This window comes from Sturnus vulgaris, chromosome 10 (assembly GCF_052056855.1).
Source record: "Sturnus vulgaris isolate bStuVul1 chromosome 10, bStuVul1.hap1, whole genome shotgun sequence".
Lineage (NCBI taxonomy): Eukaryota > Metazoa > Chordata > Aves > Passeriformes > Sturnidae > Sturnus > Sturnus vulgaris.
This window is the reverse complement of record NC_142252.1, coordinates 8,978,626-8,993,574: the sequence shown is the minus strand read 5'-3', so window position 1 is coordinate 8,993,574 and position 14,949 is coordinate 8,978,626. Positions and strand designations below refer to the sequence as shown.

General features: G+C 41.3%; 1 protein-coding gene across 2 annotated transcripts in view; it reads left to right on the top strand.

Annotated features, from left to right (window-relative positions):
- The first annotated feature begins 2,226 nt into the window (after nt 1–2,226).
- DOCK10 (dedicator of cytokinesis 10) overlaps nt 2,227–14,949 on the top strand; it is a 138,257-nt gene continuing 125,534 nt past the window's right edge. Inside the window, exon 1 of one of the 2 annotated variants that reach the window (XM_088170716.1) lies at nt 2,227–2,373. In XM_088170716.1, the coding sequence (XP_088026842.1) occupies nt 2,275–2,373 (99 nt within the window). In that variant the 5' untranslated portion in view covers nt 2,227–2,274. The remainder of the gene's footprint in view (nt 2,374–14,949) is intronic. The other variant, XM_088170714.1, reaches the window with a different exon arrangement.

Below are 14,949 nucleotides of genomic sequence, written 5' to 3'. Positions count from 1 at the left end.
TATAATCAGTAAAAATGAGTTGGCAGAAATACGGATGTTTGTCATTTGGTGTTGTATAAGAGAGGAACTTCTGCAATGCCCTGAAAAAGTGGAAACAGAGATTGAAGCTGGGATATATGTGTGTATCTTGCTGGTAGGGGGTAGTAACTGCAGTGTTTTGGCAGAAGTAACACATCCTACATTAATTACCCAACTCTTCAGCAGGTGGGAGGAGTGGTGCTATCAGGTGTTAGTGGTGAATGGCTGTACTTCAGCTTGTTTCCCTCCTTAAGCTTTCAAGTAGTAATGGCAATTCACCAAACTAGCTGGTGAAATAGATCAGCATCATCTAGAAGGTAAATAATTTATTGTATTTTGAAACTTCGATGTGAAATTCTTTGTCTCTTCTAATAGAAAACACTTGTTTGAAAGTTGCTTTATGAAGACTTGCTGCCACTGCCCAGAGAGCTGAATAGCTGTGCACAAAAAAGGGAAATTAATATGTCTGTTGCTTCATTTATGTCTGTCACTGTAGCAGTATTTTACTGGAAGTTTTTAAAATGGAGATGGGCCAGTCAGTGCTCCTAGAAATCAGCTTGCTAATTGCTTAGCTAGTACTGAGTTTCATGTTATACTATTATTTCCAGATCTCAATTAGTTTGGCTAAGTACTGCTGGCTGCAGTCCTCATCCTTTACATAAAGTGTTGTGACATTGCTTTTATAAAAGAGCTGTGGCAGGTCTTGCTCCTCATCTCACTTCCATCATTAAACAAGTTAATAGCAGTCAGGAATTGGGCTCTTGCTCCACGTATTTTTTTTTGGCAGAGGTTTCTTTCCATCCCAGTGCAGCCAAGCACAGAGTGGTGATGTCCAATCCCTGCCTGCTGGCTGTCTCTCACGTGGAAGGCTGGATTACATGGCTCTCTCTTCTGTACGATATGGGTTCCTCTCCTTTTTACCTTACCTTGGGCCACCATAATTCTGCCCTTAAATAATAGATCCCCTTAGTTTCCCATGTGTATTTTATGTGGTGTGTACTTTACAAATAATAACATCTCTGTTTATATTATGGTTGTGTATTTCAGGTTTTGTGTGGGTAATAACTGGATTGTGACTCCAGTGGTGTGTTGTAGTCTCTCAAGAAGAGTGATGTGTGTGATTTCCAGCCTCACAGGGAGCACCCACTGCCTTGGTGCCTGGATAATGATACCAGAGCTTTGACTGTGCCTACTCTGTGTGCTCTGTTCTCCTTATGGGATTCATGTTGTGAATGAAATAACACTGAGCACCTCATCTGTTGAGAAGGTGCAGTGTCACCTGAGCTACTTCAAAGACAGAAACTGGACTGTGAAAGACTCCTTTCTCCTGAGGATGTTCTCATGTCTACTCTTAGTCCAGAGTGAACCCAAGTCATGCATTTATAAAGGCAGTGAGCCTACTGTGATGTTGTACCCAAAATAAACTCTGTGTGCTTGTACATAGGTGCACATGCACTGTCCTCACACACCAGCCACTAGATTTTTTGTCTTCTTCCCTGTGCAAGAAACCCAAACTGGTGCAGTAATCTTAAGAGCATGTGCATACAGAGAAAGCCTCATGCTGTTGTAGTGGTTGAGAGAGTTTGTTCATGACACCAGAGTAAGGGAGTATCACCTGCAGGTCTGGAGCTGGTTTCTGTTATGGCAGGCCTTGGCATTGGAGATGAGTTAGGGTTTGCTCAGGGCAGACAACTTGACAGGCATATTTAGAATGTTAACAACGTTGTGCAATGTTGAAATATTAAATAACTTCTTTATATTTGTAATTTACCTGTGAACCTTGTTCATGAACCCACACTCAAAAACATACCTTTCATTTTTAGACTGTGTGCCATCCCTTACTTCATTATTTGCAAGCAGTCTCCTTTATTAGCAGTTTTTTGTTGTTTTGAAGTGTCTGACCAGTAATTCTGTAGATATTTTTCAGCTGGGGTATCCCGAGAACATTTGATCTGGCCTGGGCAAGGATCTGATTGCTTTCAGCTGGCTGCTGGAGCCCAGATATAAGGGCAAATCAAGCAAAGGGTGCAGGCAAGAATGCACTACTTGCACATTCTCCAGCTGCAAGGCTCCCTCCTCTGCAGGCAGACAAAAGGGGCAAAGTCTGCTTCTGAGCAATTCTAGGAACTTCATCTGGCACTGGGGATGAAATTGGTGCAGAAATGAGGAAAAGGAGATAAGGGAACAGAGCCTCAGAGAGGGTGGAGACAGAGAAGGGAAGAAAATGGTTTAGAAAGAAGAAAAGCATTGGAGAAAATGGGGGAAAAAAGAAAAGACTTTGTGGGGAAGGAGAAGCTGAAGAAGACAATAAAACGAAGGAAAGAAACAAAGAGAGCTGCAAGAAAGCTTCGTCAGGTTGGTGAATAACTTGTGCAGATAAGCCACTAATGAGCACCCCTGAGCAGTCATTTAGGAGGCGGGGAGACCCAGGCACTTGAATTTAAATGCAGGGTTTTTACTGTTGTCTCACATCTCTCACTTGACTAACTCTTTTAAATTCACGGAAAGTGAGTCAGCTTGAGTAACTCAAAATGCTCTCAGTTTATAGAAGTTGCATTAATTTTTTTCCTTTTGCCTGCAAGGTTAAATAAGGGGTCTTGAGAGGAAGAGAATGAACATCAATAGCAAAGAGAAGCTGGAAAATTAGGCCTTGTGTTGGCTTTGGAGGAGGATGGATACACAGAGAAGGAGTTTAATATTGTTGTGGTTTGTAACAGGCAGTTCTGCAGTACATATGTCACTTCCAGAAGTCAAAACATGTTTGTAACTTTCCTAGCATAAGGTCAAAAGCCTATGAAGTAGTGGCACAGATGCGATTATTACACAAAGACTTGCTTGTCATGTGCATAATGTTTCCAGTTTAGGATTCCCTGCATTTCACAGAACAATAATTTTCTGAATCTAAACTATACTTGCTGTCTGTTTTATAACAACTGTATATTCTCATTTTAGCAAAAGCCAACTTTATCTCTATTTTTGTTGATAAGAAAAACAAAACACCAGGAGCTAACCGCCCGAGTTCATGCAATAAATTTATAGTAAAAGCCCTAGAATGATTATCTCCAAGTTTATCCCCCTCACAGGCTGTCCTGCTCCATATGGATGAATAATTTGCCTGGCTTCTTAGTCCCCCTTACTCCTCTCATTTCTGACATGGGCAAATTTTTCCCTCTCTTGTAACATGTAAGAAAGCTGAAGGCTGCCTGTTCTTTGTGTGCCTGCTTAGTGTAAATGACTTCTGCTCACGTTGTCCCTTTCTGAGCAGAGCACAGACTCCAAATATCAGTGTCACAGGAGGGTACTGAGCTGTATTAGTGTTAAACAGTGATGGGTGTCAGGGAAGCCTTCCAGAACTGAGATGGCTTTTTCTACTTCTCTTCTCTTCTCTTTCCTTTTCTTTTTTTTTTTTTTTTTTTTAATTTCTCAAGTCTCCTTACCCCTCCTCTATTTTTTAGTTTGGGTGCTCAAGGCAGTAGTCTGTTATTTTTTCTCCTTCATGTCAGTGATGCATAATCACAACCTGAGTGCATTGCTTAAATACATTTTTTGTAGATTACTTGTCATTTCTGGTATTAGTGTTTTCTTCATGATACAGACAGGAAGAGGTCAATGTTGCATTTTTGTTCTTAAATTTTACACAGGAAGAGAATTCCATGGAGCTCTTGGGGTAGGTGATGCTGCCCAGCCTCTCCTTCCCAGCTTTACTCTGGGAGTCAACATCCAGCCTCTTTACTTGGGTACTGTAAAATTACTTTTCAGCTGGAACTCAAATACTGCATGTTTTGGAACACAGTGTAATGTTTTGAGATGACACTATATAGATATTCTTTAAGCTTGTATAGAAATATGTCAGATAGGGAAATCTGGATATGTTTGTGACGTGTGTGGGTTCATACTGTGCAGACAGCTGTGTGAACTGCAGCTACTGTCACTGGGATCCCAGGAAAATATGGGGAAATGGAGATTAATACCTCCCTGCAAGGAGAGTCTTCTGCTGCCTCTGTGAAACAAGGTTTTATCTCTGCAGACTCAAAGAAAAAAAAAAGGACACCTCAAAAGTTGAAAGAGACACTGTATTACATTTTAAATTACCAATGCACTGATTAATTAATAACAATTATCTTTCTGCTAGACTTTCTTCCCCTTATTGCTGTTGTGCAGTTGTATAATATTCATTGTACAGAAGCTTAGTATGCTGTCAGCATTGCAGTGTAGTTCTCTGCTTTTTCCTTCACGGAGTGTGGAGGAAGTGGAGGGCAATTCTGTCACTGAGTCTGAAATGGGTTGTTCAGGTAGGAGAATAATGCTGGCTGACTTAAAGCAAACATGATCCTAGGTTACTTTGACATGTTGACCTAAATTAAATGATGTAGATATAATGAAATTTAATGAATGCAATTGAATTGGATATGATAGAGGGGAAAAAAAGGTTTCATTTTTTTATGTGTTACAACAAGATTAATACAGAGATATTCTCTCTGAAAGTGGAGTGACTAGGAATGTTTAGAATAGCAACAAGAAAATTTATTAGCTTTGGATCTTAAACTGTCATTGTCTAAATGTATTTCTTGCCCATGCTAGATGTACCTGCTTTGGTAACCATGCCTCTAATTTGTAGGCAAGAATGAAATTCTGGACTCTGAAGTGTCTTGTAACACATGGCTCTGCTTTTCTAGTTAAAAGCTCCCCACGTGGGGAGCACAATGGCTCTGCAGAGAAGGCCTACAAGCATCTTTTATCCAAAATCTGCCTGAAAAACTGCAACTGAGGGTTAATGTGTCTATCTTTTGATGCAAATTCCTCAGTGGTCTTTGTTCTGGATTGGGTCTTTCTCCTGATTTAGGGGCAGAGGTTGGCATCATTTGAAGAAAATGTATTTTTAAAGTGTGAGAATATTCTCCTGTGATCTGAATTTTTGCCAGGCTATGGGACAGAACAAGTGCAAGGCAGAGGGACATGAGGAGAGGGAGGACTGCTGTGGTATTGTCTGGCCACAGTGGTGTGTAATGAAGCCTTAAACGACTTTTTCCATCTCTCTCTTCTGCTGTGAGGTGCTCATTGCAGCTTCCTCCTTGCCCACTCTCTACTCCCTGCCTTCTTTTCCTCTTAGTCCTGTGCAAGCTCTGGCAGCACGGGAGGGAGTCTGAGCCAAAAAGTCAACAGAATAGAGGAAGGAAAGGTTGCCTATACCAGACACTGTGCAAAATGTATGTTCAGTTTGAGGGAGGGCAGGATGCCAGTCCTCCACATCCCCCTTCTCTCCCCTTTGGAAGCAAACACAGCACTCCTTTCCATGCTAGGAGTAGGTGCTGGAGAAAGGATTCAGAGCTTGTTGAGCTTTTGAGTGAAAGTGGTGGGCTGAAGTCAGCCTGGGGGCTATTGATTGGACTGTGCTTGTTTAGATAATAAGTCATCTTTGGAGCCTGTCCTGTGAAAGAGCTTTCTCCATTGCTGTGCAAGTACCATGGCACAGGCCAGGCTTGATGTCTTTTGTTAGGAATGCCTCTGTTGCATTTCACACGCCAGAAATAACTTGTGGTATTTGTAGCCATCTCAGTCTCTCTTTGAAGATACAAGTGTACAGCCTTTTTCCCCAGCTTCTCTTTTTTTTTCTTCTTTCTTCGTTACTTAGCCTCGAGTGGTCTCCAGTCTCAAAAGTGGTTCAGGGACCTAAATTTGCCCATCCTTGGGATCGAACTGTTTTGTGGCTTTGAACTTTATGGAACAAAATACGTGAAAGTTTGTTCTGCTGAACAACGGTGTGTTGACAGGGAGAGACCTTGGGAAAACAAGTCATGGGTCACACCTCTGACTCTGTGTGCAGAGAGAAAAGGAGTGATGAGTAAGTATTAAAACCAGTGATGAGCAGACTTTGATATTTATTCTAGAATATCATGTGGTGCGTGAATACCTTTTGTATTCACATATTTGCAATGCATAGTAAAATATGTGCTGAGCCATCATGTTTCTATTGTCAGTATATAGGCACACGTTTTCCCCTTCAATTCATGGGTGGCAGGTGGACTTCGAGCAGAGGATAGAGAGCAATTACAGAAGCAATGTAGACATTAAATATCATGCACAGCTCTCCTCTGAAAGGAAGTTACTGAAAAGCATCTGCCTGTTCCAAAGCTGCATCTCACTTCAGGCAACAGTTGCCTTTTACATGAGTAACAGTTGTTTTTTCCTTTGAGCTGTGTGATTGCAGAGTGCCTCTGTTCTGCTGACACCCTTTCATTAAACAGCTAAAATCACAAACACTGATGGAAACGAAGTCGTACAACATTAAGTAGGGTTGAATTATACTGGTCTCTTTAGTGCTGCATGAATTTATCCTCATAGCTTCTCCTGAATCAATTAAAACTGTTTTGGAGGTTTTGTAAGAGAACCTACAAAACAGAAATTCAGGAGATCCATGAACAGAAATTTGGCTTTCCTGGTCAAATAATAGCCTGTGATTTAACAGTAATGTTAGGAAATCCCTAATATAAACAAAAAAAAATGTAGGCAAGACAGATGATTGCTTTTCTTCGGGTGCCTTTCAGGAACCTCCTGCTCCTTTTTATATTTCAAATGCACACCCAGTTGTTTCCATGTTTCTGTGTACTTTCTAGAAGTAAGAGCTCATGTAACATGCTAGCTCCAAGTGGTTTAACTCCAGTTGGTTTGGAAATGGAAGAAGGTGAAATGGTAGACTGGGGGGGGTTATGTAGTGATGATAGTTCCAGCTGGCTGGGGATATTGACAATGAAATGCTTTTTGCTTTCTATGTATTCTGTCCTGAGAAGGGGTGAGGAGAAAACTGCACAGGCGTTTCAGGTGAATGTTACAAGTCACTTGTGTTGCAATAAGGATGAGCAGTAGTACAGTGGGACACAATATTTTACATGCCTTAATATGAAGTTTGTCTCCTTTTCTTTTTTCCTAGAGCTTTTCTTACGATGAGAACCTTCAAAGCCACTAGCCATGGCCTGTATGTTGCAGTTAAATATTATCTTTCTCTGATTTCTTCATTTTCACATCTGCCCACTCCCTGCTTTGCTGCCCTCATCCCTTCCAGTCCTGGATCCTTGTTGTCCATTGTGTTCCTCTCCCACTTGTCTCAGAGCCTGTGTTAATGCCTCTCTGTGCAGGGAACAGTGTGTCAGTTGTGCCAGGCACCCTATCTTTGCCTGCCATCCGTGCCACACTAAAACCCACTTCTTCCAAGAATGCTCCTTGCCAGTTCTGCGAATGGATAATGTCTGTGCTCCTCCCCGAGCAGCTGCCCCGTGCTGCTCTGCCCAGCTGTGCTCTCTGCCCCAAACTAGCAATGGAAAGCCTTTGCCTTTGCTAACAGGCCTCTCCTGTCCTTCAGTGTGAGCTTTTGCATGGAACACAGGGGTTTGTATTGATAGTTGCTATTTGAATGACTGTTCACCAGATAAAATATAGTTATATATGTAGTTCTTATGCAAAATATATATAAACTAGATAATATATAGTTCACATAATACTGAGTGGCTCTTCTTGAAAGAAGAACTTTTCCTGTGTCTGTTCCTTAAAGGAAGCAGTGGTTCCCTGTTCAGTGTAGTGCAGAAGACACCTCCGTGTCGTGATGTGTGAATATATGAATGGATTTGTAGATGGTTTTAAATCATCTCAAGTAAATAGGGCTAAAACCAGTTCCCTTGGAATAATGTGGCATGCTTGGTTTGGGGGGGTTTTAAGACAAGAACTTTGCATTTAAATTCCATGATGATGGCTACTGAGATGTGCTAGAATAAGGTGTAAGGGCTGCTCTGCTTGGTCTTTGTGCCCCAAGGCTTCTGGGTTTCTGTTTTTTACCACTGTTTCCCAATGTGTATTTCAGAAGATTCCCATTCCTAATCCTAAAGGATCTGTCAGGGATTCAGATAAGAAATTTGAGTTTCTTTATTTTGGGGGAAGATTTTGTGTGATGAAGAATAGAAGTCAGCAAATGACTTGCAGTTAGAGGTTGAAAATTGAGGTGTGAAAGCTCTATAGTGCACAATGAGGGTTTGCTGCTCAGTGTGTAACTGGGTCTGTCATCACCCCAGCAACACGTCCTGAGCCCACCTTGTGTAGCTTGCAATGCATCTGTTTGTTGTTAACATCTGTGAGGTAAAAAAAGATAATGCAAGAGAGTTGCCTTATTTCTTTTGCCAGTGTCAGAGCTCCAGACCTGCTGCAGTATGCCAAACACATCCTGCTATCATTAGCTAACAAGGGCAATTTAACAAATACTTTTTTCTGTCATAAGGGTGCAAAAAGAAACGAAAATTGAGCCATGACTAAGGAATAATACATTCTAGTTCTATTATCATGGGCTCAGTTTAGCAGATTTTTTAGCTTTTTCATGTCTGTCTGTAAGATAACAGGAATAAAAGCCAGCAAAGTGCAGTGCTAACGGTATGACTGCTTTTAGACAGTTTGGCAGGAAATGCTGTTTCCTGTTCTGTTTGATGTTCTGTTGACTTTGTCATAAATATTAACCCATCTGGGGCTTCAACATTTGCTGTTACGGTGGGATAGACAATGTCAGTGACAGCCAAATTTAAATGTAGTTGTTCCTTTTAGTGGATTGAACAGGTTCTGGTTTAAAAATACAGAATTATGCTCTAATTCTTTTGACTGCAGTGTAACATCTTCAGATTTCTGTCTGCATAGTCAAATTGGAAAGTGGGATTAAATTTGCCTTTAAAGTAGGGGCTCACACTGGTGTGGCTTGCTCTTCTGGATCAGATTAGATCTTCCAGTAGTCCTGTGTCATAGGCAGATGCCAGGTTCCTCAGCACTCCAAAGTCAAGTACAAGTTGTAGTGCCATTTGATGTGCTTCCCAGATCACCAGATAAATTTGTATTTGGAATATGATAGACCCATCTTCTCCATTACTTTCTTGAGAGGAATTGTGTCATTGTCTCTTGAGACCACAAGCAAGAGCTGTCCACAAGGTGTCAAGGTCCCTTCCAACCCAAACTCCTGTGTGACAGAGGTGACCCTCTCTTAACCTTTCACCCTGCCTGTTCCTCTTGGCTGGCAGTCCTGGGAACACTGCTTCAGCAGGATGTTTTGGCTAGGGTGGTACCTCCTATCAGGGTGCACCAGTCTTTTGAGGCTGGCTTTTAAATTTGTGGGTTTTTTTCAAATCAGATGCTGATAGATGAGATTTGAAAGCCAGAGAGTGCTGCTTTGCAGAGAGCTGAGATCTGCAGACAGGTTTGTGCTGGGTGGAGGACATCTCCAGGTGTCTCCCTGGAAATGCAGTAGCTTCCATTCCCAGTGTTTGTGCATGCCAGTGACACTGTGCCCCAGCAGTCTCCTCAGTAAATTGCCAGCCTGATCTTTTGTGAAGAGCAGTCGTGTTGAATTTAGTGTTGCTACATCAGGAGTGAAGCACTGATACTGAGAGTGAGTAATTGCAGCCAAGTCTGCCCTTATGCCTGACAGTGTGTGTTTGGTATTTAGCTGTAACTGTTCCTAATTTGTTCAGCTGCTTGACAAAAGCATAAATGACATCGAGGTGAGAGCTCTTCTGCTGGCTGCAACTCTGTGTCACCATGAAGTAATTGTAACATTACATAGAAAGTGATAAAATATTGTTAACTTTAATTAGAGCACTAATTATATGTTGGAGTGAATTTCGGCAGAAATTAACAATTGCTATCTCTGCATTTAAATTTCCATCTGAATTGTAAGAGAAAGTTGAGAATATTTTCCCTTGATGTGAAAAAAGGGTGTGTTCAAAGGGAATCTGCACATACCGTCATATTTTCACTTGTATATTACATGTTCTAATGAAAGCTTTGGCAGCATAGACAACCAGACTGCTGACTTCTTAAAAAACATCTATAAACAATCTTTTGAGTTAAAGTTCCCATGTGTACTCTGTAACATTTAAATCATTTATTTATGCATTTGCACTTTTTCTACTGGAACTGCTTAAGAACATAACCCTGTTGAATGCCCAGCTGTTAGCAGAAGAATGAGGGGCTGGTCTAGGAAGTTGGTCAGCTATTTAAAAACCTAATTGCACGTTGCACACAGGGAACTGCTTCATGCCCTGAAGTAAATCAATACCTTTGTGAGTGTAAGTAATTGTGATTTCTTGAAAAACGCTATCTGGCTGATATCTATTTCCTGCTTGATTGAGAAGTCCTGAAAGACTAAAAATAGAAGAGTTCAACATTTTTGGGAACTGCCTAAAAATTACTCGGATCCTTTGGGAGTTCATTTGAGATGTGTCATAATAATTTAGATAATGACATCACTTCTGTTATATACTAGGTTGTTTTTTTTTTTTTTAAGTAATGTTCTAAAGTGGTTCTGTAAGAACAGGATATTTTCATAAATATCAGTTAATATTACAAAAAGTCCATAGCACAGGCTTTTAGGACTTTAATAATAAAAATAAATTACTTGTAACCAGACATTTCATTCAGTGAGAATGAAAGCTCTTTGCACATATGTGTATTTAGCTCATAGTTTCTACCCATATTTTAATCTCCCTTGGAGTTCAGTATTAGTCTTGAAAACACACATGTTACTAATCAAAATATTATTCTTCTAAGGATTTCTTCCTGAAATACCAACCAGAAGACATATGTTTATAGAGACTGTGTTAGAACTTAACAAATACAGGCCAAACAACTTAAAACTGGCCTGGTTTTGCTTATTTTGTATTTTGTTGAATCATCAGCCTTGTGGATGTGAATGTTAATGGATACCAGAAACCTAAGGTTCAAAGTTTTAGATTTTGTATGATTTTATTATCTTCTGGAGGTCAAATAAAAGAAAGGGAGTGAAATCCTGACAAGAGACATGAAATGAAAACCACATGTTGTACAGAAAAGCTGTCCAGAGGACAGTGTCACTCATTAGCTGCTACAATAGCTGTTACTTGGTTTGATATAGCGAGCACATTGTTGTGCTGTGACAAAAGCCCAGCAATATTATTTCTAAAAGGGGCAGGATGCTTTTTGATTGGGTTGGTGTGTTTTGTTTCGCCTTTTGGGATGTTTTCTCTTTTTCCATGGTGATAAGGGCAAAGCTGTGGGTTTCAGGCACTTCCTTGGGTGTGGTGTGAGGATCTGTGTTTGAGTTGCTCCTTTCTGCAAGGGTGACCCCATCCCAGTGAGCACGGTGGGTCTGAGGGACCTTGTCTCTTTTCCCTGCTGTTGTCTGGGTGGTCTCACTGTTCCATTGTGCAGCTTGGGCTTCCTGGCTGGTGTAAAGCAGGAAAAATGTGAGCCTCCCTGAGCTTCTAGATGTGCTAAGAAGGGGAAGACTTTGGGGCTAATCAGCCCCCACATGGTAATCAAGAGGATAACTTCTCTTACAGTATCTGGCACTATATACACACAGATCCCTTTTATTGTCTTGTGAAGGGTGATGTTTATACCAGTAGGATTCTCTGTAGGTGGATTTCTCTGCAGAAATTAATAATTTGCCCTATGTGCTTTAGCCCAAGAAGTGTCATGGTTAGGTGATACTTGACATGATCAAACAGGGAAAAGGTGCTTGGCTGACTGCCCTTGGACTTGGCAGATTTGGGTAGGGTTTTTTGAGTCATATGTAAGCAAATAAAAAAAAATCAAGGCAGCTCTGTAATATTTATAGCCTTAAAAACTTTCAGAATCCCAACTCTTAGCTTCTTTATTTTGGATTCTTGGCACTGATAAGAAAAAAGGAATCTGAAGCCACATTATTATACTGGTAGTAGAAACATATTCTTCTTGTGGGATCTTTTCTGACAGATACAAGGATACATCTGCAGCTGCTGTATTTAGGGGAGTGGGGTGATGGGAGAGCAGCACCTGAGACAACACAGTTTTTGCTGGCCCTGTATGTACAGATTTTACTTTACATTTCTTTTTTTTACTTTGTCTACATTTTGTGCCTAATTTTCCCTTTTGCAGCTGTAGAAGCTTATGCTCGGAAATTGAATGAGATGGTTCCTTTTGGTTCCTTGCTTCTGGCTGAACTCTGCATATGCTTCAAAGTGAAATTGCCTTGAAATAATAAGCAGGGATTGTACAGCTGACTTGGAGTTGAAAGAAGCCTGATTGGGAGCCTCTTTTGTTCATTTTTGGATTAGGTTAGAAACAGAGCCTTGTGTGAAGGGAAACTGTATCCCTAAATGGCCAGCTCACTGCCTCTAGCCTTTGGTTTAAGGCTTTGGCTTAGGTGGCTCTTCTGCTTTGGTTGTGTTAGGGGCTGTCCCAAAGAGAGCACAGATTGGGGCTCTGGTTTGTTAGGCTGAATAAGCCATGTTCTTACATGTTCATGGAATGGCAGTTTGGAAAGAATTTCTGTCCAGTCCAGCTCCCTGTTCAAAGCAGTACCAGAGAGATAAGGTTACTCAGGACCTTGTCCACTCTCCAAGGATGCTCTGTTCCTGTGTTTGACCATCCTTCATGGTTAAAAGTTTATTTTACTGTATTTAATTGAAATGTCCACTATCACAAGTGTTCTGTTCATTGTACCTCATCCCCTGCTGCTCTGTCTCTGTGGAAAGCCTCTCTCCTCTCTATACTCTGACAGTGTAGACTGGCAAGGTCAGCCTTCATTTCATAAGGGTGGGCAAAGGTATTTTTCTCAGCATTTCCTCCAGCCTCAGTCTGTCTTGGTGATCTTGCAAAGAACTCGACCCTCTGTGTCAGTGGACTTGTGCTGGGCATCTGAGAACTGGACACAGCAACCACATTAATTTTCTGGGCACGTGGGCAGGTCTGCAGCTGGTTCATTCTTGAAGGTGGCCAGGCCTGTTCATGTACTTTCAGTGATGTCTCTCAGTAGGGTGTTCATGTCATTACTTTTAAACACAGTAGTGTAAGTACTCCCTTTGCTGGAGGCACCTTGCATGATACCCAGAACTATACTGAACTGTGCTTTTGCTGGTGTCTTACTGGTAGCTGATGATCATTGTGGTATTGGCCTCTGCTTCCAGCTCTTCCTCCTTTGTTTTCAGCTGCTGATTGCCCAGCTTGCAGTAGAAATTCTTAGCTTCAAGGCATTTGATGTTTTGAATTAAAAATTTATTAAACTAGTTTAGAATGCTTTAGGCAGCTAAACTCCTGGCTCCCTGGGACAGCCCATTATTTTTGTGAGGGGCTTTGGAAAGGGCTTTCTTGGTTTGAAAATCCAAAAGCCTTCTGTGAAGAGCCTGTGCAGAGCCAGTGGGAATTGCTGCTGACCTCTGTCACATACAGAGTCTTGATTCAGAGGCAGAAGGTGCTGGATACTACTTTTGTAATGTCAGTCTGGCATCTGAGAGAAGGATATCAAAAGTGGGAGCCAAGAGATGTGTGACTGTACATCTCTGGCCTGGCTTCATCTGCAGGGGAAATAAATGGTGGGGTTTGGGTTCTTTTTCATTTTTCATGCAGAAAAATAAAGAAACATGCTTAGCTCCCAGGTAGTTATTCTAAGTGATGATACAGTGAAGAACGGGAAACAGTGCTGGAAGGCTGTGCCTGAGGTTAAGATGCCATCCAGGCTGCCACTGAGTTCCACACTACATTTCTCAAAATGTTTTTACCATGTGTACATTTGTAATCAGTACAGTCCTGCTTCTCTAGCTTATCTGGTAGGGCCTGAATTTAGACCTGTCCTGTGTAATCTGTGGTATTTGTGTATGAAGACTTACCTGTTCATTTAATACCTGATTCCACTCTTTCTTGGCTGTGAACCATTCAATTTTCTTTGTTAAACTATGTGAAAAACATTGAATAAAAAAATTCATTTATGTTTTTTAAATTCCTACCTATATGTTAATGCATGTGCTTTTTTTCCTACTCAAATGGGTTTTTGAAAACAAAAGGAGTGTATGAGTAGATTGGAGGGTACCAATAGATACCTTCCTTTGCAGGCTCTCCTGTGATTGGAAAAAGAGGTGTCTTTTCAAAGAGAGGCTGAAAGTGTATTGTTGTTTGCATACAAAGATGTCATTGGCTTGGATTGGAGGAAAATTGGAATAAGAAATGCATTTTCAACCAAGATATCACTGTCTAAAATTCTGCTCTAGTCCAGATTTGAGTGGTCTTTTTGAAAGTAACTCCAGTCTTTCTTTGTTTTTATTTCTATTCACTCTGTATTTCTGTATTTGAACAGAAATATTGGTTTTGGGTTACAGCAAGCTGTGGCTGAAATAGAGAATAGGTTGCACATACTGAAGATGAGATGTTTTAGATGTAGAAGAGATTACAGGCAATCTCACTCCTGACAAATCACGGTTGTACTAATTACCAAAGAAGAGGAACAGCCCTGCCCTTAATGTGTCTCAGCAGTGACTAATAAAGATCAGTGTGATAAAAGGGGTGGGTTGGCTGCTCAGGGGGTCTTTGAGGAAGAGGACCTGGAGGAGGTAGAGGAGCCCTGAGGAAGAAGGAATAATGCAGAGAGACACAGGAACAAAACAAGGCAGAGAGTTGCTGCAGTGAAAGATCTGCTCTGAGGTCAGTGTGCTCTGATGGAGTGAGAGCCTGCAGCCACACTGAGCTGGGTGACAGCTGTGGTCAGAGCCTGCAAACCAATACCTGCAGTCACAGTCCAGCAGGGAATAGCCAGCAGTCAGAGTCTGCAGCTGGACCCTGCACTGGGAGCTTGCTGTAGGCAGAGTCAGGATAGCAAACCTGTAAAGAAGAATGACCCAGGACCTTTTCCATGTTGTTGAATGAGAGTCTGTCTTGGCTCATTTCTACCCCTAACAAGAGGTCTGCTCTTGTTATGATGTCAGCAGTAAAGCTTTCTGTGGCTCTTGTCCAAAGCTTGTGGATGTGGGTGAGAGGTTTTACAATGGCTTTTTTAGGCCTTTGATCATATTTTAGAGAAGAAGTGGTAGTTTATGAAACCATGGTTCTGGTTAGGCCATTCAGCATTGAGAACATTGCTGTATAAATGACACCTCATCCAAACCCACATCTTGCTCT